Below are 24,185 nucleotides of genomic sequence, written 5' to 3'. Positions count from 1 at the left end.
GGCTCAGTGGTAGAGCGCTTGCCTTGCATGCCCGAGGCCCTGGGTTCTATTCCTCAGCACCACATAAGCAGAAAAAGCCAGAAGTGGCGCTGTGGCTCAAGTGGTAGAGCGCTAGCCTTGAGCTGAAGAGCTGAGGGACAGCACCCAGGCCCAGAGTTCAGGCCCCACGACCGGACCCAAAAAAAAAAAAAAAAGCTGCTTCAAGTAGAAATAAAAAAAGCATAAAGCTAACTTGGCACTAGTGGCTCATACCTGTAATCCTAGCTACTCAGGCTGAGATCTGAGGATTGCTGTTTGAAGCCAGCCCGGACAGGAAAATCTTACTCAGAAAAAGCTGGAAGTGGTGCTGTAGTTCAAGTGGTATAGCACTAGCCTTAAGCAAAAGAAATCTCAGAAACAGCACCCAGGCCCTGTGTTCAAGCAACAGAACTAGATAAAATAAAAAAAAGGGGGGGGGGCAAGGAAGGCCACGGGGCATGAAACTAAGTTCTGGTGGCTTATGCTTGTAATCCTAGCTATGTAAGAGTTTGATTGAAGGATCACAGCCAGCTCTGATAGGAAACTCTGCCTTATCTCCAGTTAACCACCAAAAAGCTGAAAGTGGAGCTGTGGCTCAAATGGTAGAGCACTACCTTTGAGCAAAAAGCTTAGGGACAGTGCCCAGGGTCTGAGTTCAAGCCCCACAACTGGCACTCACACACAAAAAAGTCATGAAACAAATGTATGTAATACTTCTAGGAAAATGTCTTGGGAATTGAGAAGACAAAAAATAAACTGATTATAGAGTGTTTATAAATATTTTGATGCTATGAGTGAAGTTACATCTATAAAATTGTATGTAGTTTTCTACGGAAAATCTGTATCACCAGATTTTCCAAGTAAACGTCAATATCCTCTCCTGTATAAAGGGTATAAAGTAGAGGTATTATAAAAAGTAAATGAGGGGCCAGGAAAGTGGCTCAGTGGTAGAGTGCTTGCCTTGAATGCATGAGGCTCTGGGTTAAATTCCTCAGCACCACATAAGCAGAAAAAGCCAGAAGTGGTGCTGTGGCTCAAGTGGTAGAGCGTTAGCCTTGAGCTGAAGAGTTGAGGGAAAGTGCCCAAACCCAGAGTTCAGGCCCCACAACCGACAAAAAAAAAGTAAATGAGCTAGGTACTGGTGGCTCACATTTGTAATTGTAGCTCTTCAGGAGGCTAAGGAACAAGGAGCTAGCCTGAGCAGACAGATCTTGAGAAACACTTAATCTCCAAATAACTACCAAAAAGCTGGAAGTGGAGGCACAAATGTTAAAAGACCAGCCTTGAACGAAAAGGTTAAGTGGAGCTGAGTTCAAGCCCCAGTATTGGTCCGAAGGGGGTTGCTAAATGATACCATAATGCTCATTACATTGATTTATGTGTAGTAGGCACACAGATTTTTTATCATTTCTGTTTCTATCATTTCTATCATTACCGTTTAAAAGACTAAAAACTTACAGGATACCAGTGGCTCATGCCTGTAATCCTAACTACTCAGGAGGCTGAGATCTGAGAATTGTAATTCAAAGCCAGCCTGGGACAAAAAAGTGAGAAACTTTTATATCCACAGTTAACCACAAAAAACTGAAAGTGGAGCTATTGCTCAAGTGGTATACAGTGCTAACTTGGAGCACAAAAGCTCAGGGACAGCACCTAGGCCCTAAGTTCAAGCTCCAGGACTGTCACACACACACACACAAATTCTTTAATTAGATTCATTTTACAAAACATTTTTGCAAATATATGATGGATAGCAAATTCTGAGTATCATGTATTTACCGGGTATTCTACTTTATGGGCCTTTGTTTCTTTCTTTTTTTTTTTTTTTTTTTTTTTAGGTCCGGTCGTGGGGTCTGAACTCTGGGCTGGGTGCTGTCCCCCAGCTCTTCAGCTAGTGCTGAAGGCTAGTGCTCTACAACTTGAGCCACAGCGCCACTTCCGGCTTTTTTCTTTTTGCTTATGTGGTGCTGAGGAATCGAACCCAGGGCTTCATGAATGCAAGGCAAGCGCTCTACCACTGAGCCACCTTCCCAGTCCCCTAGACCTTTGTTTCTAACAGGGAAAAAGGCACATGGGTTTGTTGTTTTGTGGAAGTAGATTATAACAATTCACATTATCACATGGCAATGTGGCTTGGGGGTGGTACTTGGCTATTATGCATGATGCCCTGGATTCGATTTCTCAGTACCACAAAAACAGAAAAAGCTGGAAGTGATGTTGTGGTTCAAGTGATAGAGTACTAGCTTTGAGCGAAAGAAACTCAGGAACAGTGCCCAGGCCCTGAGGTTAAGCCCCAAGTATGAGGGGAAAAAATCACATTAGGTTTCATTAAAATTGTGTCAACAGGTATAAAATTATGAGTACAGAAATTCTGTGGGTGTTTATGTTGGTACTAGTACTTAAACTTAGGGCCTTGTACTAGGGCTTGGCTTTTTTACTTAAGGCTAGTACTTTTACCACTTGACATAAACCTCCAGTCCAACTTTTTTTTGCCAGTTGATTGGAGGTAGTAGAATCTTGAGGACTTTTCTGCCTAAGCTAGCTTCAAAACTTGATTCTCAGATCTCAGTCTCCTGAGTAACTAGGTTTGCAGAGTTGAGCCACTGGTGCCTGCCTGCAAATCTAGGATTCTATGAAATGGAGGGTATAACTCAGAGGATTACTTGAGAAAATGACCCTTAACTAGGACCTGAAAGATAAGCAGCAGTTAGCTGGGTAAACAGAATTTCTGCTATGTAGCTACTTATTCATTCATTTTCTTATTCATTTATTAAATTTCAAAAATAGCACTAGTCAATGAAATGTAGTAAACACCTAGTAACTGATTTCATTTATTTTCAGGAAGACAAATGGTAGAATGGTAAGCATATAGTGACATAATTGAGGAAAGCATTGTGAAGTTAGTACTAACAGAATAAAGAGAAAGAATAATGGGTGAGGGAAATAGAATTTAATTATATAGAGTAATTAATTGATTATGGCCTGAAGTTAAAAAGTTGGGAATTGGTAGGGTAGGGCACTGTTGGTTTACACCTGTAATACTAGCTACTCAAGACTGAGATTTGAGGAATACAGTTCAAAGCTAGCTCAGGCAGGAAAGTCCAATAAACTACTAAAAAAAAAAATACCTGAAATAGAGTTGTGGCTGAAGTGGTAAAGCACTAGCCTTGAACAAAAAAAGTTCAGGAACATTTGCCCAAATCCTGAGTTCAAGCCTACGACTGGCATACACACAAAAAGTTGGGATTTAAAGGGTAAAAAGTATGTTTGAAGATCTTGAACTGGGAAGGAACTTAGACATATTGAAAAAAGCTTACTTGGATAGGAAAGAGGATACAAAAGATGCAGTAGTGGAAAATATGCTGAAAGAAACCTATATTGTGAATTTTCAATTTTGTAAAAGGTAGAGGAGTACTAAATTTAGGCTTACATTCTAGAAAATCATGTTGTCTCCTGTATAAACCCTGACTTGGAGGGGATAAAAGTAAAGATAAAAGAAACTGTTTAGGGGCTGGGAAGGTGGCTCAGTGGTAGAGTGCTTGCCTTGCATGTATGAGTCTCTGGGTTCAATTCCTCAGTACCACATAAGCAGAAAAAGCCGGAAGTAGAGCTCTGGTTCAAGTGGTAGAACTCTAGGCTAGAGCTGAAATGCTGAGGGACAGCGCCCAGGTCCAGAGTTCAGGCCCCATGACTAGCAAAAAAAAAGAAAGGAAGAAAGAAACTGGTTAGTAGGGAATTGAAATATTCTAAATAAGACAATGGTAAGTAAAGCAAGATGATAGCAGACATCTATATGGACATATTTTGGAGATTGGTACTTCAGTATGCTGAAACAGGAATGGGAACAGATTTAGGGAATAGCATTTTGGTTACCTTTTGGGGGGGGCAGGAGGAGGTTGTGTACTGAAGGGTTAAACCCAGAGCCTTGTAAGTTTTCTACAACTGAACCATACTTAGATTTCTTTTTTTGGGGGGTGGGGGGTCGGTTGTGGGGCTTGAACTCTGGGCCTCTAGGCCTGGGCGCTATCCCTCAGCTCTTCAGCTCAAGGTGAGCGCTCTACCACTTGAGCCACAGTGCCACTTCCGGTTTTCTGGTGGTTTATTGGAGATAGGAGTCTCACGGTCTTTCCTGCCTGGGCTGGCTTTGAACCTCGATCCTCAGATCTCTGCCTCATGAGTAGCTAGGATTACAGGTGGGAGCCACCAGCGCCCGGCTAGATTTCTTAATACACATAGCTTCAGGTACCTATACAAGGAAAGTGGCACTCCTGAACAGGCAATTGGATGTGATGTATTAGAGCTCATTAGTGTGATTTGGATTGAGAAGGTCAGGATTTTGCTATGAATTGAGCAGTATCATTCCCTAAAAAGGGATTCCTGGTAGAGTGGGGAGCATATACCCAATACCATTGTGTCTGTAGCCAGAGCAACACATAATAATTTTAGAAGTAGGGCTGGGAAGGTGGCTTAGTGGTAGCGTGCTTGGTTTGCATGCATGAGGCCCTATGTGTATCTCTGATCATACAAAGTAATATTTATCGAAATGAACTCCAGAAAATGGAAACAAGAGTTTCTATTCCTTTGTTGCTGTTTTTGTTTTCTTGTCTTGTTTGTTCATTTATCTGTCTTTGGTGTGTAAGGGGAGGCACAGAAATGGAGGGACAAATGGTGAAAAAGTGCAGCAGTGGTACTCAATAGACAACTATGTTAAAAATGAACTATACAATTTGTGAGTAGGGACAGGAGGGAAAAACTGGGAGAGAGCAAGGGGTGTCACTATCAAAAAAGAAATGTACTCTTTACCCTCTGTATATCACATTTATAATAACAATAAAAATGTTTTGTTTTTTATCTGCCAGTCCTGGGGCTTGAACTCAAGGCCTGGGCACTGTCCTTGAGCTTCTTTTTGATCAAGGCTAACACTCCACCACTTGAGCCACAGAGCCACTTCGGGGTTTTTCTGTTTATGTGGTGCTGTGGAATCGAACCCAGGGCTTCATGCAGGCTAGGCAAGCACTCTACCATTAAGCCACATTCCCACTGCTAAAAAATGTTTTTAAAAGCCGGGCGCTGGTGGCTCACGCCTGTAATCCTAGCTACTCAGGAGGCTGAGATCTGAGGATCGCGGTTCAAAGCCAGCCCGGGCAGGAGAGACCGTGAGACTCCTATCTCCAATAAACCACCAGAAAATCGGAAGTGGCGCTGTAGCTCAAGTGGTAGAGCGCTCGCCTTGAGCTGAAGAGCTGAGGGACAGCGCCCAGGCCCAGAGTTCAAGCCCCACGACCGGACCCAAAAAAAAAAAAAATGTTTTCAAAGCCAGGTGCTGCTGGCTCACGCCTGTAATCCTAGCTACTCAGGAGGCTGAGATCTGAGGATCGAGGTTCAAAGCCAGCCCGGGCAGGAGAGACCATGAGACTCCTATCTCCAATAAACCACCAGAAAATCGGAAGTGGCGCTGTAGCTCAAGTGGTAGAGTGCTCTCCTTGAGCTGAAGAGCTGAGGGACAGCGCCCAGGCCCAGAGTTCAAGCCCCCACAGCCGACCAAAAAAAAAAAAAAATGTTTTTAAAAAGACATACTTGAACTGAGCATCTGTGGCTCATGCTGGTTATCCCACCTATTCAGGAGGCTGAAATGTAAGGATCACAGTTCAAAGCCATCCCAGGCAGGAAAGTCAGTGAGACTCTATCTCCAGTTAACCACCAAAAAGCTGAAAATGGAGCTGTAGCTCAACTGGTAGAGCTCTAGCCTTGAGCAAAAAGGCTCAGACACAGCCCCCAGCTCCTTAGTCAAGCCTCAGTATCAGCCCCAAAACAAGAAACAAAACCCAAAACACCCATTAATACTCCTAACAGCTCAGGAGCTTGAGTTCTAAGGATTGATGGGGTTTTTTTGTTTGTTTTTTGGGGCCGGTCGTGGACCTGAACTCTGGGCCGGGGCGCTGTCCCTCAGCTCTTCAGCTCAAGGCTAGCGCTCTACCACTTGAGCCATAGCGCCACTTCCGGCTTTTTTTTCTGCTTATGTGGTGCTGAGGAATTGAACCCAGGGCCTCATGCATGCAAGGCAAGCGCTCTACCACTGAGCCACCTTCCCAGCCCCCTTAAGAATTGATGTTTGAAGCCAGTCCCAGAGAGAAAACCTTTTAGACTCTTACCTCCTTAACCAAAAAGCCAGAGGTAGAGCTGTGGTTCCAGTGGTAGAGCACCAGCCTTGAGCAATATTGCTAAGGAACAGCACCCAGGCCCTGAGTTCAAGCCCCAGTACCAAAAAATTATAATAATAACCAGCAAAAAGCAGGGCTAGAACTTTGGATGCCTGAGTGGAGTGGGAGTTGACAGGGATGTGGATGAGCTGGAAGCTAGATGTGTATTTGAGTAGGAACCTGGGTTCCTGACCAGCTACTCATTCCTGTTGACCTGTTCTAATCTCTTTCCTTATCCAAAGAGAAGAGCTCATTTGACTTTCTCACCCCAGAGGTCCACAGACTGGGAATAACTCCCTTCAGTTGTTCCAGTGAATGAGACCTTCTAATGGTCTCTCATCTCCAGAATCTCAGTAGCTACCTCTACTCCCCAACTCCTCTATTCCCTCCTACCCCCTTCACTTCAGTTCTTTCTGTCAACAGAAACTAGCTTCTAACTTGGACCTTTCCCCCCCACCCCCTCACCCCCCCCCAAGTTCTGGGGCTTGAACTGTGGGCCTGGGCACTGTCCCTGAACTTCTTTTGCTCAAGGCTAGTGCTCTACCAGTTGAGCCACAGTGCCACTTCCGGCTTTAAGTAGTTTATTGGAGATAAGAGTCTCACAGAGTTTCTTTTCCCAGCTGGCTTCAAACTGTAATACTCAGATTTCAGCCTCCTGAGTAGCTAGGATTAAAGGTGTGAGTCACCAGCACCCGGCTCTAACTTGGATTTTCAAGTAGGAACTTAATTTTCATGTTTCAGGTAAAGTGAGATAAAATTTAACTACCTTTCAACAAAGTTAGCTAAGGAAAAGGGTTTTTTTGTTTGTGTTTTGTTTCGTTTTGTTATTGGTCATAGGGCCTGAACTCTAGGCCTGGGTGCTGTCCCTCAGCTCAAAGCTAGCGCTCTACCACTTGAGCCACAGCGCCACTTCTGGCTTTTTTGCTTATGTGGTGCTGAGGAAAACCCAGGGCCTCATGCATGCAAGGCAAGAACTTTACCACTGAGCCACCTAGGAAAAGTTTCTAATAAGGCAAAATGTTAGAAAAATACTAAACCTTAAATGTTTTGTAATTTGGTCACTGGCTTTTTGGCTTTTTGTGCCTGCTGTGAACAGGTATGAGAAATACAGTTATGAATAAGACATAATTTTTTTTCATTTTTTTGGGTCCAGTCGTGGGCCTGAACTCTGGGCCTGAGCACTGTCCCTCAGCTCTTCAGCTCAAGGCTAGTGCTCTACCACTTGAGCCACAACGCCACTTCCGGCTTTTTTCTTTTTGCTTATGTGGTGATGAGGAATCGAACCCAGGGCCTTAAGCATGCAAGGCAAGCGCTCTACCACTGAACCACCTTCCCAGCCCAATAAGACATAATTTCTACCCTCAAGGAATTTCTAGTTTAACTGAGAACAAAGACATGTATATAAAGTTATTGGTAATTCCTACTATAGAGAGGTTCATATGGTGTTTTGGAGAGAAGAGCAATGAGTTCACTTACAAGGGTCAAGAGAAATAAAGGATTTACTTACAAGGGTTAGGTAAGAAGTTTTTAATCTGCAAAGAATTAGAAATGAAGACTATAGGGAAGGGAGGTGAAGGGTAAACAAAGGAGGAGGCTGCAATGCTTGGTAAGAAATGTATGCATTATCCTGCCCATGTAATTGTAGCCCCTCTGTACAGTATGTTCTCAAATAAAATAAAATAAAATTTAAAATAAATAAATAAATAAATATTTCACTAAAAAAAAGAAAAAGAAATGAAGACTATTTCTTACTGAGGAATTAGCTTGGAAATTCTGTGCATAGATAAGTTTTAATAGTGTGATGTGTAGAATTCAGGAGCACAGGTGGTTCAGTCTGAGCAAAAAGATCCATAAGTCTCTCATCTCCAGTTAACCAGCAAAAAGCTAGAAGTGGAGCTGTGGCTTAAGTGATAGAGTTCTAGCTTTGAGCAAACAGGCTCAAAGACAGTGCTCCAACCCTAAGCCCCAGGACTGACACATACACAAAAAAGGCAATAACAGATCTTAAAGCCTCTTGTTCTATAAGACATCAAAGAGATGTCACATTGGCAGCAATGTGAAAGGTGTAGGTTAGAGAAAAGTCAGATAGATCAGTTTTGAAACTGTCCCAACAAAATATTATGAAAGCCTGGAAGGGGCGACCTTGTCCAAAAATAAAAATACTCCTTACCTGATTAGCCAAGCTAAACTCTCTATACATCGCCTTTATGATAACAATAAAAAAATCTTAAATATTATGAAAGCCTGAACTAAGGTAGAAATCAAGAAGCATTCAGGAGCAGATACAAACAGAAGTAAACAATATGACTCTCAGATACTTCTTTTAGATAGTTGGTAGACCAGTACTGAAGATAAGTGAAATGAGGTGATTATACAAAATGAGAAGGGCAGAGATAGAAAATCTTTAATAGTATTTTGTGAAGAGTATAGGTCTGTAGTCAAGTCAGGCATAGCTGTGTCCATGTCCATGTACATGAACAGTAATCAAGATTCTCACCAAAATAACCAGCACAATAAAGTGCTGGAGGCATAGCTTAATGGTTTATACCTACCTGGAAAGCGCAAGGCCACTTGAGTTTGGGCACTGCCAAAAAATAATTTATCACCTTTGGGAAATTATGTTGAAACATCTCCCAGTATCCAAGGCTGGGACAATTTAAGCAACAAAATACATAATAATAGTACGGGGTTATAACCTTAAAAATAAATAGGTAGGGCCAGGCGCCAGCCAAAATAGCTCATGCCTGTAATCCTAGCTATGCAGGAGGCTAAGATCTGAGGATTGCTGTTTAAAGCCAGTCTGGACAGGAAAAGTCCATAAGATTATCACCAATTAACGAACAGAAAGCCAGAAGTGCAGCTGTGGCTCAATAGTAAAGCATCAGCCTTGAGCAAAAAAGCTAAGGGACAAAAGCCAGGCTCCGGTGTCTCATGCCTATAATCCTAACTACTCAGGAGGCTGATATCTGAGAATCATGGTACAAAGCCAGCCCAGGCAGGAAAGTCTGTGAGACTCTCCAATAAACTACCAGAAAAACTGGGAGTGGCGCCGTGGCTCAAGTGGTAGAGCGTGGCTCAAGTGGTAGAGCGCTTGCCTTAAGCTGAAAAGCTGAGGAACAGGGCCCAGGCCCAGAGTTCAAGCCCAGTACTGACCAAAATAAAAAAAGCTAAGGGATGCCTGGGAAGGTGGCTCAGTGGTAGAGTGCTTGCCTTGTATGCATGAGGCCCTTGGTTCAATTCCTCATTACAACACAAGCAGAAAAAGCTGGAAGTGGCGCTGTGGCTCAAGTGGTAGGGTGCTAGTCCTGAGCTGAAGACCTGAGGGACAGTGCCCAGGCCCAGAGTTCAGACCCCATGACCGACCAAAAAAAAAAAAAAAAAGCTAAGGGACAGTGCCCTGGCCCTCAGTTTTAGCCCCAGTATTGGCAATGAATGAATGTCCATGAGTTTATGCTGATAAAAATAAGGCATTGGCTAATTAAATATATGGAAGAAAGGGATCAAATATTCTTTTGTTCCTTTTTTTTCCCTTGAGACAAGGTATCACAGTAGCTTAGGATGATGTTGAACTCTCAGTCCTTCCTATTCCTCCCAAGTGCTAAGATTACAGCCCTAGACCACCATGCCCTGGCCAGAATAAATGATCGTTACTGAAGAATTCCAAATAGTATATAGATCATCTTTCAGGAAGTAGTCATAGTGACTTTATTTCCATGGAGAGGGAAAAATAGTAACTATAGAAAAGAGGTCTAGGGGCTGGGAAGGTGGCTCAGTGGTAGAGCGCATGCCTTGCATGCCAGAGGCCCTGGGTTTGATTCCTCAGCACCACATAAGCAAAAAGAAAAACGTCGGAAGTGGCACTGTGGCTCAAGTGGTAGAGCACTAGCCTTGAGCTGAAGAGCTGAGGGACAGCGCCCAGGCCCAGATTTCAGGCCCCATGACCGGACCCAAAAAAACAAACAAAAAAAAAAAAGAAAAGAGGTCTAACAAACATTAATCAAGTACAAGTTTAACTTAGCATCCATAAGAAGGCATTTTGTCCTTGTGTGTGTGTGTGTGTGTGTTTCAAAAAACACAAAGCTCCAATCTAATCTCTTAATTTAAAAAAAAAAGTTGGATACATTCTACAAAATAACCTGGCCAGTATTAATTACTAAGGCTTAAGTAGTAGACTGCTAGCCTTAAGTGAAAATGCTAAGGTCCTTAGTTCAAGCCTCTCCCCAACCCACAATACACCAAAAAGAGTTAGAACATGGGGGAGAGGGTAAAATTTTGTTTATTGAGAGAAAGGAAATGTTTGACCCCTGAGGGCCATACAAGGTTCATGAATAGACAGACAAATAATCTCTTTGGTTGCCTGAAGCCATCTGCCAGTATTGATCATTTTGTATGGCACCACAAAATGATGTTATAAATCTCCAAATGGCCCTAGGCAGGAAAAAAGGTTTTCCACCTCTGAGTGTGTACATGTGGTGGTTAACTTATTTTTGTAAACTATATACTGTTCTATGCTAACAGAAGATTTAAAACAATGTAAAATTAGCTTCTTTCAGATGAAATTATAGTAGTATGAATATACTTTAGTGAGATCAGGGTTCCTGGTTTTATCTAATTCTGATGAGTGATTCTATTTATCTATTTATCCACATTAGATAGACAGAAAACCAAAGTTTGGTTGTGGTGGTTAATATAGTTTTGGGAGTTCCTGGAGAAATTCCATTTCAGTGAGAGATTTGATTTCGGTATTAAGAGAAATGGCCTAATTAGAAAGAGAAAAACAAGCTTTTTTTAGCTTAGAAATTGCCAGCATAAGCTCTGAATCATTCTCTCTTTTAGTACATTTAATTGATGAGTCAGATCAAATGTATTGCTTTCTGTGAATGTATTTCCCACCATTGCAAACAGCTGTTTTTGTTACAGATCTAGCTTTTATCTACCATTCAGCTCATTGATGGGAAGCTTCCAGGACTGCTCTAAACTGTAAATCATAACAAAGAATTCAGAACTTGAATCTGAGAATAAGAAACTTGATGAAGGGTTTTCAGAGTTTGGTATTTTATGTTCATATTGTGTCACTGGTGGTCATTTTTATTATAACCAGTCGTTGTTGTTTTGTTGAGACAGTGACTCTGTATGTAGCCCAGGCTGGCCTGGAACATAATATTCTTCCACCCTCAGCCTCCTGTGTACTGGAATTACAGGCATTTACTACCACCGCTGTCTCTTCAGTTTTGAATCATTTGCTTAACAAATATTCCCAAATAACCTTGACTTATAAATAACAAAATAAGAACTTTAGCCAGGTGTCAAAGGCTCACATTGGTAATCCGAGCTACTCTGGAGGCTGAGAACTGAGGATCTCGCTTCAAAAGCAGCCCAGGCAGTAAAGTCCATGAGACTCTTATCTCCAGTTAACTACCAAAAAGCCAGAAATATGGTTCAAAGTGGAAAAACACTAGCTTGGAGCAAAAACAAGCTCAGGGACAGGACCCAGGACCTGAATTCAAGCCCCAGGACTGCCACCAAAAAAATTTAACTAAAATTGTGTAACATATTAAAATAACATAATTTAAAATTTTTTATTGTTGTTATAAGGTGATGTACAGAGGGTTACAGTTACATGTCAGGTAGTGGATATATTTCCTTCTGGACAGTGTTTACCCCTTCCCTCACTCTCTCCCAGTTTTTCCTTCCCATCAATTCACATTATCTTTGAACTGACTACTGCTTAGTATTTTTCAAAATCTGGCACACTTGGACATGGTGGCACATTCCTAGCCTCGAGTTTTAGCAGTTAGTCTGGGTGTTAGTAGTTGGTTAGTTTTTTCTTGTTGTATGCCAAATTTGGGGTTTGATCTCTGGGCACTGTTCCTGAGCTTTTTGTCTCAAGACTATCACTCTAAACGCATGACAGCTCTCACCACTTGAGCAAATAGTTAGGGTAGAGTGCTTTTGGTGCTTTTTTGTGTGTGTGATTTATTGGAGGTAAGAGTCTCATGGACTTCCCTGCTTGGACTGGCTTTGAAGTATGATCCTCAGATCTTAGCCTCTTCAGTAGCTAGGATTACAGGTGTGAGCCACCTGTGCCCAGTTGAGCAATTAATGTTTTTCTGTGGTTTACCCAAAGACATTTGTGGCATTGGTAATCATCAAACATTCTACTTATTTCCTAGTTACTTGAGTCTTTAATGATGAATTCCAGACAGAGTACTATACAAATTTATAATATGTTTAGTAGTAAATTTAGACTACATAAAAATGCTTTATCCAACCCAACTATTGGCTTCATTCATTTCTTTTCTAATTTGTATTTGTCACCAGGGAATTTCCCAAGGCTTCAATTAAGTGGTTAGGTTGACTCTTTATTTTCATGTTTTCTTTGTGATGCTCCTACTCCTCTACAAAGACATCTGTGGAAAATTTCCCTACTTACTCTGATATTATTGCTCATTTGACTCCATCCTCACACCCAAACCCCTATAAGAGTAATGTTTCAGTTCCTCTTGTGTAGACTTCAATATCTCTTGTGACAAATCAGCTTCAGAATAGCTTCTTGGACTCTGCTCATTTTTGTCTATAATATAAGATTTCTTGATTCTTAGGTGTAATCCACTTAAGTTCTTTTCTTCCATTTTCAACTTTGACATTCTTATCCATGATTTCATCTTATGATTTTCTTATAAATATACCATCTGCACCATCTTTTCCTCTTTTCATCTAAATTGGCACAAATGTTTTCTCAAAGTCTTCAAATAATATTCAAATAAAATATAGAGAATGTCTAATCAAGGCCATTTCCAAGGTACCTTCACATGTTTAAGTTGATTTTTAATTCTAATTCCTTATGTATATATATTATTCCAATTTATAATTCCCTCTTTTCCAGTTTCTCTTTGTGATACTTTATTTTCTATGAAGAAACAAGTATTTCAAGTAATCAGCATATGTTTATGTTAAAGTCTTACTGTATTTTAGTTACATCTTCTAGGATTTGTCTATTTTAACTTCTTTTATATACGTAGAATTTCTGAACCTGTTTCTGAGGCTGCCATCTGAGTGATAAGATACCCACTGGGGTTTCTACTCAAATTTTGTGTACTTCAGAATTTCCAACTATATTCTCTATGGACTTGTGAAATACTTAAGTATTCTGTCTTTATAGTAAAGTGAAATGAGAATGATGGTTAGTCTGATAGCTAATTTTTTTTCTTGTTCTCTGTGTACATTCTTTTAAAGAAGTATCATATTTTCTTGACAAAGTATCAGATTTTCTTGAATTTATACACATAAACATCTTTTTAGGATTGAAGAGTCATTCTTACAGGTAGATCTAAACTTAGCATTGAGGCATAAGTAAATGTTCTTCATGTGATTAAAAGATAGCAACAAAACACTAACTCTTAAGGAAAACAGGTATGGATTAGGATAAAAACAGGGCTGAGAAGCAGAAATAGCAAATTTTTTTGTTTCCTAATAAAGAATTAAAGAGAAAGACAGTTTCTAATTCAGAGTCCTCTTTTTGGCACATACGGTTTTATTGCTAGAATCCAGAATATAATCCCAACCCTAGAGAAACTATAGTCAGTGAATTTAGAAGATTCAATTTAGCATGGCTTTTTCTTATTTGCAAGTGCCAACCAGCCCTAGAGATATTGTTTTATGAGTACATTTAATTGTATTCACTTTATATTTAAGATAAATGGTTAATATTTTAGATTAATTACAGCTTCCTAGTTGGACACAATGTTTGCTCTTCAATTTTTATTTTAACATTGAATGTTAAGTATGTCTGACATAAGCATTTAAGATCTAAAAATTCCATGGAGTTTGAGATAGAACATATGCTTAGCATGAACAAGGCCCTAGGTTCAATCCCTAGGATACCTTCCCCTCAAAAAAAATGCATTCCTGATAAATATGAAGTTAATTTACATATAATAACCTCTAATATAAACACTGAATCTTATTTTAAATTATTTTAGCACTTTTTTTCATTTAAGGACTCATTACAATACTGTTACGTAGAGTGCTTTATTAAACCAAAGCTCAGGCATGTTTACTTTCCTTGATCCTATAATTTAATACTTATTACTATGCCACACTCAATTTTGCATTTCATTTTGTTTTTTATATTTGGAAACGAAGTACAGTGATCTCTATTGAAATAAACATGCTAGTTCTCTCCAGATAATATCTTGTTCTTCACTAACCACCCAGCTGCATAATGGAGCTTTTAAAACAGCATATTTGTGGCACTGTTTGGAGATAATATTTGTAGATTTCATATGACTTCTGCTGTTAGGCTAATTTTAACATACTTTCTACATCTTTAACAGGTTGCTGCTTCTTGTACCTAAATTACAACATCATTTTCCAGTCTTAAACTTTGCTTTGCATCATTGGGTAATATTTTTCAGGTATCTTCATCCTCTTATTGCTCCTGTAATCATTGTTTTTGAATGAAATAAGATTCTAGAGCTGATGATTATCAAGTCATAGAGATCTATATCTCAGGAATACAACTTTATTCTCTTTAAATTGGAATAGTATTATAGCTCTGCTCTGTATGAACAGGGAATTCAAACAGACTTTTAAAAATAAAAATAAAAACATTCCTGAATGAAGTTTTATTCCAATCTGCTATTAAGTCCTAAGAATAGGTTGCTGGCCTCCATTACTTTCAGGAAATGAAAAATGGCTCAGAAGCTAAGCAAGCTAAGCCATCTCTCTCTCAATTGTTTCAGTTTCTCAGGAATTGCTGTACAATGCTGCCAATAACGATCTCCGGGGATCTGACCCCCATTCCACCTCCCACTGCCTCCTCTGCAGCTCCAGATGCCACCAAAAGAAGGAGCTTTGAAGAAAGTGCCTGTACCCTCTTTTACCCTGAGGTGGGTGAGGCCAGGCAGGGTGATTCTCAGGATATCCTTATGCTAAAAGGTATAGTTGAAGCCTTCATCCAGACTTTCTTGAAGATGACCAAGAAATTTGAGAAACATTACCAAATAGCCTAGGAAGTGAAGATGGAACTCAAGAATGGATGGCACAGATGCCATCAGAGATGTAATACATGATGATAAGCATAACCCTAAATAAGCTCTTTGAGGGCAGAGACTATTCTTTAGATTACTCTCTCTCTCTCTGAGATCATATTAAAAATTGCTCTCAAACCCTTTTTTCTTTGGCTCTTAATCTACAATTGTTTGCCCATTCATCAGGAATAATGATATATAGTTCAATGATATCTCAAGCTTCTTGACCACTTTTGTCTTCTGTCTTGGCTAGATTTCTGGATAGGGAATATATCTCTGTCCCATCTCTGAAGTTTTCAGTATTAATACTTAAAATCTTCATTGATGCCCAGGTTATACTTCTTAGGTGTTTTGTTATGATATTTAGCTATTGAGGAAGTCTTATCCTATTTGAACCATACTCCACAGGGATTTTACTGTAGCGTTAGTTTAAAAAATCCCTTTGTATCTGTTTTAAGATTCCACAATAAACAGTCTTGATTCTTGAGAAGTTCTTACATCAGCCATCACTGTGTTTTAGAAGCCGGATATACAGCATCAATTTCCCTGAAATCTAACTTTTTACTCTTGAATGGCAAATGTTACATCTCACTGAGTAATGCTGCCAGAGTAACCTACTAAAAGAATATTTACAGTGATGTGATTTAATAAACTTCTTTTTAAAAATAAAACTAATGGTTTGCTTTTTCTCCTACAGGAAGAAAAATACTAGAAACTTAGCTCCATTCTTTTCTTCTGTCTATGTTGTACTTCAGTGATTTAATCACTTCTTCATTAAAGAATTAACTCTCTTAGAGGCAGATTATAAAAATCTCATCTTCAAGTATTTGATTTCCTATATATCATTTGTGCTTCCTGTTATATGTAAAAACTTTTTATTTGTAATTTTTTTAAGGCAAAAGTGAATGTTGCAGAGTGCTGCTAGTTCTTTTGACAAATATGTGGACATTGAAAATGTGTTATCAACAGCTGGCTTTTTAGATTATTAAGGAAATCAATTTCAAAACCAATTATATTTTACTCAGAAAAATGTTTCCTAAACAACATACTTTTCTCTTGAGCAAGAAATGGATTAAATTATGTTGCATCGGTTTGGGGTTTTGTTAAAATATGAGACTTTGAAAGGAAATAGAATTTTTCTTCATGATAATAAACCTTAGTTATACTTCTTTATAAGAAATTCTGTTTCAGCCAGGCGCCAGTGGCTCACGCCTGTAATCCTAGCTACACAGGAGGCTGAGATCTGAGCATTGCGGTTCAAAGCCAGCCCAGGCAGGAAAGTCCGTGAGACTATTATCTCCAATAAACCACTAGAATACCGGAAGTGGTGCTGTGGCTCAAGCGGTAGATTGCTTGCCTTGAGCTGAAGAGCGCAAGGACAGTGCCCAAGAGTTCCCACAACCAGCCGGGCGCTGGTGGCTCACACCTGTAATCCTAGCTACTCAGGAGGCTGAGATCTGAGGATCGCAGTTCAAAGCCAGCCCGGGCAGGAGAGACTGTGAGACTCCTATCTCAAATAAACCACCAGAAAACCGGAAGTGGCGCTGTGTAGCTCAAGTGGTAGAGCGCTTGCCTTGAGCTGAAGAGCTGAAGGACAGCGCCCAGGCCCAGAGTTCAAGCCCCACGACCGACAAAAAAAAAAAAAAGAGTTCCCACAACCGACAAAAAAAAAAAAAACCAGTTTCATGAATATTGTCATCACTAGTTTTTTGTAGGTGAAAAATATAGGATGGGAAAATTATTTCAGTGAGTTAGATAAGATGTATGGATTTAAGGTCTGATCGCTTTCATCTGATTTCTATTAAGTGAAATACTTAGGTTACCTCTACTTTTCTCAATCAACTATTAATGTTTTAGAGGATGAATTTTTAAAAAACAGGAACAGATTTTTATCAATATTTTCACAATGTTGCAATAATACACAAAAATACGTATATATTATTCACTATTCCACTTAGGAATAAGTTTCTCTTTACTAAGGTAACAGGAGAAATTATAGGATATAGGAAATTGTGTTGGCAACATCTTGACCTTTGCTTGTGTTTTCCTCTTAAAATGCCAACTTCCAAGGTGTATTATTACAGGAAATGGCAGTAGCTGCAACTAAAATACTAGTTCTAACACAGAATGGCATGACATTATTGTTTAGCCTTAATTTTCTATGATATCCATCTTGTTCTGTCTTTCCAGGTTCCCAGTCAGCCTCAGATAAACCCTCCCAGCGGCCATCAGAGAGCACAAACTGTAGCCCTACTAGGAAAAGGTCTTCATCTGAGAGTACTTCTTCAGCAGGCAAGTGTTACTTGTTTTATCAGATTTTCAGGATTGCTTACCACCTGTGACTTTCGAAAGACAATGTAAATTACAAAAACATAAATGATCTTGTTAGGTAAAATTCAGTGGTAATATACATTGAAGTAGCTCTGCTAGTCTTACCTTTAAAAAAATTGATCTTGGGCTGGGAAGGTAGTTTCGTGGTAGAGTTCAGGAATGTCCCTGAGACTCTTATCTCCAATAAACCACTAAAAACCAGAAGTGGCGCTGTGGCTCAAGTGGTAGAGCACTTGCCTTGAGCTGAAGAGCACAGGGACAGGGCCCAAGCCCAGAGTTCAAGCCCCAGGACCAACCAAAAAAAAAAAAAAAAAACTATTCATGAAACAGAATTTCTTATAAAGAAGTATAACTAAGGTTTCTTTATCCTTATTTCAAAGTCTCGTATTTTAGCAAAATCCCAAACCGATGAAACATAATCCATTTCTTGCCAGGCACCAGTAGCTCACACCTGTCATCCCAGCTCAGCTACTGAGGAGGCTGAGATCTGAGGATTGCTACTCAAAGCCAATCTGGGCAGGAACGTTTGTGTGACTCTTAACCATCAAAAATCCAGAAGTGGGGCTGTGGATCAAGTGGTAGAGGATTAGCATTGACCTAAAAAGCTCAATGACAGCACCCAGGCCTTGAGTTCAAGCCCCAGGACTGGCCAAAAAAATACAAAAAAAAACCCTCATTTCCCCTATCTCAAAGAACAAGGCTGGGTATATGGTATATATTTGTAATCCTAGGCATGTGAAAGATAGCAAGGTAGGAGGGTAAAGGTAGGAAGATCACTTGCCACAATTGTGGGCACAAAGTGAGGAATATCTGAAAAATAAAGCAAAAGGGCTAGGGGTATGGCTGAAATAGCCAAGCACCTGCCTAACAAACACATAGCCCCAATTGTAAAACCTAGTACTAAAGAAAAAAAAAATAAACCATATGTGGTATAATCTGTTACAACCTCATTTCTAACCACCATCACATCCTTGGGATTTGTCATACTAAACAGTATGTTCTACAAAAAACTTTTTTTTTGTGGACTTGTGCCTGCCTGGCCTGCCTGCCTGCCTGCCTTCCTTCCTTCCTTCCTTCCTTCCTTCCTTCCTTCCTTCCTTCCTTCCTTCCATTTCTTTCTTTCCTCCCCCTCCCCTTCCCCCTCCCACTCCCCCTCTCTCTCCCCCTCTGTCCTTCTTCCTCTCCCTGTCCCTCTCTCTCTCCTTCTCCTTTTATTGTCAGTTGTGGGCCTGGGCTCTGTCCCTTAGCTCTTCAGCTCAAGGTGAGCACTTGAGCCACAGCACCCCTTCCAGTTTTCTGATGGTTAATTGGAGATGAGTCTTATGGCCTTTCCTGCCCAGGTTGGCTCTGAACCTCCATTCTCAAATCTCAGCCTACTGAGTAGCTGGCATTACTGGCATGAGCTACCAGCTCCTGACATTCTTGTGCCTTTCTTTGGAGGTGCTATTGTTTGTGTTATCCTACTTGTTTACTCAAATTCAATATATAATAGTGTATGTGTCAGTAATATATCCTCTTTATCCCAATTGTTTATGTAATTTGTAGTTTATGTATGTTATAGCATTTTGTACATTACTGTTACAGAATTTAACATGCAAGTTATTGGTACTATGTATGAATCCTTGAGAGAATAATCATCTCTCATTCATGTTTGGAAGTTATTTACTCAGTTCCAATGAACAAAATAGTTTCATGGTAAAAGTAAACTTTATGGGTTACATATTCTCACTGTTGTTAATGATTAAAACAATTGGGTGACTTTCCTCCTTGATATTTGTTATTGGAATCTCATTAATTTATTCCAAAATTAATAACTTTCCTTGAGTCAGGTGCCTCGCTATTCAGGAGGCTGAGATCTGAGGATCGTGGTTCAAAGCCAGGCCTGGCAAGAAAGTCTGTGAGACTCTTATCTCCAATAAACCACTCAGAAAACCATAAGTGGTGCTGTGGCTCAAGTGGTAGAGCGCTGGCCTTGAGCTGAAATGCTGAGGGACAGCACCCAGGCCCAGAGTTCAAGCCCCACGACCAACAAAAAAAAAAATTACTTTCCTTGTAAAAAGATAGATAAGAAATATTTTAGGCTTTTAATTTTTTGGTTGTGGGCTTAAACTCAGAGCCTGGGTACTGTCCCTGAGCTGTTTATTGCTCAAAGCTAACACTCTAAGACTTTGAGCCATAGCTCCACTTCCAGTTTTTTTGGTGGTTAATTGGAGGTAAGAGTCTCACAAACTGCCTGGGCAGGACTTGAACCTTGATGCTCAGATCTCAGCCTCCTGAATAGCTAAGATTACAGGTGTGAGCCACCAGCACCAAACTCCAACCAGTAATTAGTAATTAGTCTTTGGACTGAGTTTGGCTTGCAGACTTGAATGTCATTATCCTAGTTTAGGTAGACCCCAATAAAGTTCATTTAAAGGCTGAGTGTGTATGGCCTCATGCCCATAATCCTAGCTACTCAGAATGCTGAGATTTGAGAATCACAGTTTAAAGCCAACCCAAGCAGAAAAGATTGTGAGAGTCTTACCTCTAACTACCACAAAGCTGGAAGTGGGGCTGTGGCTCAAGTGGTACAACACCAGCCGTGACTAAAAAAGCTAAAATAGGCTAGGTCCTGAGTTCAAGACCCATACTGGCACACACACAAATTATTCACTGTCTTTTGGTTGGGCTGGTCTGATACTGCAGTATCAGACTATAATCCTGGTTTACACTAATAATTATACTCATGAGTCACTATACCCAGCTCGTTACCCATGATTTGCTTTTGCATTCAAAGGAGTTAAAACTGTTACAGTTTCATTTAGAAGCTATGTAAGGATTTTGAACAAGAGAGATATGTTTTGGATGTTATATCAAAATTGTCTATCATTTGCAATGCTGGAAGAATGACCTCCACATCCTGGTGGCTTAAAAGAAGCCCCCCCCCTTTTTTTTTTGGGGGGGGGTCCGGTCGTGGGGCCTGAACTCTGGGCCTGGGCACTGTCCTTCAGCTCTTCAGATCAAGGCTAGCACTCTACCACTTGAGCCATAGTGCCACTTCCAGCTTTTTTTCTTTTTGCTTATGTGGTGCTGAGGAATCGAACCCAGGGCCTCAGGCATGCATTAGTAAAGCTCTTGAAATTTTCAGTTTAGTAATGAAATCTACTTGCCAAATATTGGTAGTTTATGCTTGTAATCCTAACTAATCAGACAGCTGAAATATGAAGATCACAGTTTGAAGCCAACCCTGGCAGAAAAGTCTTGTGAGTCTCTTATCTCCAATTAACCAGCAAAAATCTGCAAGTTATATATGTGGCTTAAGTAGTGGTAGAGTACTAGCCTTGAGCAAAAAGCTAAGGGCTAGCACCCAGGCTCTGAGTTCAAACCCCAGTCCTAGAACTAAATAAACTCTACTTCTCACATTTTAGTGGCTTGAGCAAGTTATGTCATTGGGAGCTATGAAGTCTAATCTTTTGAAGGGAGGTCAGTAATAAATGTTTATCAATAATAATATAGTTGGGCTGGGAAGGTGGCTTAGTGGTAGAGTGCTTGCCTCGCATGCATGAGGCCCTGGGTTTGATTTCTTAGCACCATATAAGCAGAAAAAGGTGGAAGTGGTGCTGTGGCTCTAGTGGTAGAGCACTAGCCTTGAGCTGAAGAGCTGAGTGACAGCGCCCAGGCTCAGAGTTCAAGCCCCACAACCGACCCCCTTACAATAATAATAATAATAATAATAATATAGTTGGGCTGAGAATGTGGCTTAGTGGTAGAGTACTTGCCTTAGCATGCATGAAGCCTTGGATTTGATTCCATAATACCACATAAACAGAAAAGGCTGGAAGTGGCACTGTGAAGTGATAAGAGTACTAGCCTTGAGGAAAAGAAGCACAGGGACAGTGCCCAGGCCCTAAATTCAAGCCCCAGGACTGTCAGAAAAATAAATAACAATAATAATAATAATAATATAGTCTAACATATGCATTTTAGAAAAGTCCACATTACGGGCAGGGAAGTTGGCTCAGTGGTAGATTTGCGTCACATGCATGAGGCCCTGGGTTCAATTCCTCAGCACCACATAAGCAGAAAAAAAGCTGGAAGTGGCGCTGTGGCTAAAGTGGTAGATATATTACATTTGATTTGTAAACAAGCATGGTGTTTTCATACCTATCCAATCCCAACACTGTGGAGACTAAGGCAAGATGATGTTGAACCTAGGTTCAAGATACGTGTAGCAAATTAAATTTTGAACTATCTTTGTAAGATTGAGAGAGATGGTAAACAAACAGTTGAAAGTTTAAAAAAAAAAAAAACAGTTGAGGGCCGTGCTCCAGTGGCTCATACCTGTAATCCTAGCTACTGAGGAGGCTGAGATCTGAGGATCACCTTTCAAAGCCAGCTGGGGCAGGAAGGCCATGAAACTCTTATATCCAGTAAACCACCAGAAAACCAGAAGTGGCTCTGTGGCTCAAGTGGTAGAGCACTAGTCTTGAGCTGAAGAGCTGAGGGAAAGCACTCAGGCCCAGAGTACAGGTCCCATTACTGACCCAAAAAAAAAAAAAAAAAGTTCAAAGTGTTAGTTTATAATTTCAGAGGCACCTGTGATAGAGATACAGATGTAGCAGTTTTTTATAAAGTTGAATTTGGTAGTGAATAATATTTCCCAAGAAAAAAATAAAATAAGACAACAGGTATAGAGATCTGAGACATTAGCATTTGAGGGGGAAGTGAAAGAAAAGATGTTAGTGAATGAGACTAATTTAGAGAAAATGAGACTGTTAAATCTGAAAAAGGATGTGTTAAATGTTAAAAAGGAATAGTCAACATCATTGTTTCTAAGAAGTCAAGAAAGATTTGAACAGTGTTGAGTCATTTAGGAAATAAGGGGGTGGGAAATGTCTGGGGTTATTTTTGTTTTTGTTTTTGGATCCGGTCGTGGGGCCTGAACTCTGGGCCTGAGTTGTCCCTCAGCTCTTCCACTCAAGGCTAGCGCTCTACCACTTGAGCCACAATACCATTTCCGGCTTTTTTCTTTTTGCTTATGTGGTACTGAGGAATTGAACCCAGGGCCTCATGCATGCAAGGCAAGCGCTCTACCACTGAGCCACCTTCCCAGCCCTGGGAAGTTTGCAACTGTTACACTGAAGAATGAGTTGATTATATGAAACTTCTGTCTTTAAATTGCTCTTTAAGTACATATTAACTTGTGTTGTTATTACTGCTACTATTGACTCTATGTAGGGTTGGAAATAAGAGTCTGGTTTTTATAATAGAGGAAACACAGTACAGTAAAATGAGAGCTGGGGGCCAGTGGCTCATGCCTGTAATACTAGCGACTCAGGAAGGCTTAAATGTGAGGATCACAGTTTGAAGCCAGCCCAGCCAGGAAACTATATGAGACTCTTTCCTTAATTAATCACAGGAAAAGCCAGAAGTGGTGCTGTGGCTCAAGTGATAGAGTGCAAAAAGGAGCCCAGGGACAGCACCCAGGCCCAGAGTTTAAGCCCCAGAACTGGCAAAATAAATAAAATAGTAGTAGTAACAGTAGTAGTAGTAGTAGTAGTAGTAGTAGTAGTAGTAGAAATAAAGAATAAAATGAGAAAAAATTGCAACAAAGATGTTTAGGCATATTTGATGGATATTATTAAATTTTTGCTTACAACTGCTAGGCCCCACTCTTATAAAGTGAATGTTCAAAAAGGAGGGCAATTATAAATTGAAAATATATTGCAATTGATATATCACTGGACATATTTCAATTCTGGTAACCATCTGTAGGGTCCTTGCAAGAAATTTTACAAAGCTACCATTAAAAGTCATAAAGGGCTGGGCATTGGTGACTCACACCTGTAATCCTAGCTAATCAGGAGGCTGAGATCTGAGGATCACGGTTCAAAGCCTGCCCGGGCAGAAAAGTCTGTGAGACTCTTCTCTCCAATAAACCACCAGAAAACCTGAAGTGGTTCTGTGGCTCAAGTGGTAGAGCGCTCACCTTGAGCTGAAGAACTCAGGGAAAGCGCCCAGGCCCAGAGTTCAGGCTCATGACCAACAAAAAAAAAGTCATGCATAATATATTTTAGGATCATATTAGAATTAGAATTCATTAGCCAGATACCTTGAAAATTTCTAAATATGTAAGAATAAGTAATGGGTTATATAAATAACCTATAAGTCAAAAAGGAATTCATAATACTAAATTTGACATACTACTTTGAAGTGAATAAAAATGAAGTCAGAGCAAAATTAGAATTACAGCAAAAGCTGTTTATACCTTAGGTTGCTAAATAACAAAGTTCTGAATCTGACTCACTCTCAGATTAGGGAGCTAAAAAAAGAATAATTAAACCCAAATTAGGAAGTAGGATATTAGAGAGATAGGACCAGAAATAACAATTAATACTAACAGTAATCCTTTGTGTATGTGTGTATATACATACAGAATATGTGTTAATTTAGCCAAAGGGATTAAGAAACAAAGAAAGCAAATTAGCAATACCAGAAATGAAAAATAAGTTCATTACAAGTCATACATAATTTAAAAGGATAATAGACTTGAGAATATTATGCCCATAAATTGAAAAAATAGACAAAAGTTATTCTTTGAAACAAACAAACAAAAGCAAGTATT

At 40.0% G+C, this 24,185-nt stretch overlaps 1 protein-coding gene across 4 annotated transcripts in view; it reads left to right on the top strand.

The window, feature by feature from the left end:
- LOC138821533 (histone-lysine N-methyltransferase ASH1L-like) overlaps positions 1 to 24,185 on the top strand; it is a 145,000-nt gene that overhangs the window by 59,577 nt on the left and 61,238 nt on the right. For all 4 annotated transcript variants that reach the window (XM_070013856.1, XM_070013855.1, XM_070013857.1 and 1 more), the window contains exon 4: positions 17,441 to 17,542. In XM_070013856.1, coding sequence (XP_069869957.1) covers positions 17,441 to 17,542 — 102 coding nt within the window. The remainder of the gene's footprint in view (positions 1 to 17,440; positions 17,543 to 24,185) is intronic.

This window comes from Dipodomys merriami, unplaced genomic scaffold (assembly GCF_024711535.1).
Source record: "Dipodomys merriami isolate MVZ:Mamm:240054 unplaced genomic scaffold, mDipMer1.0.p SCAF_92, whole genome shotgun sequence".
Taxonomy (NCBI): domain Eukaryota; kingdom Metazoa; phylum Chordata; class Mammalia; order Rodentia; family Heteromyidae; genus Dipodomys; species Dipodomys merriami.
The sequence above is the reverse complement of the archived record's forward strand: the minus strand, read 5'-3'. Positions and strand labels throughout refer to the sequence as shown.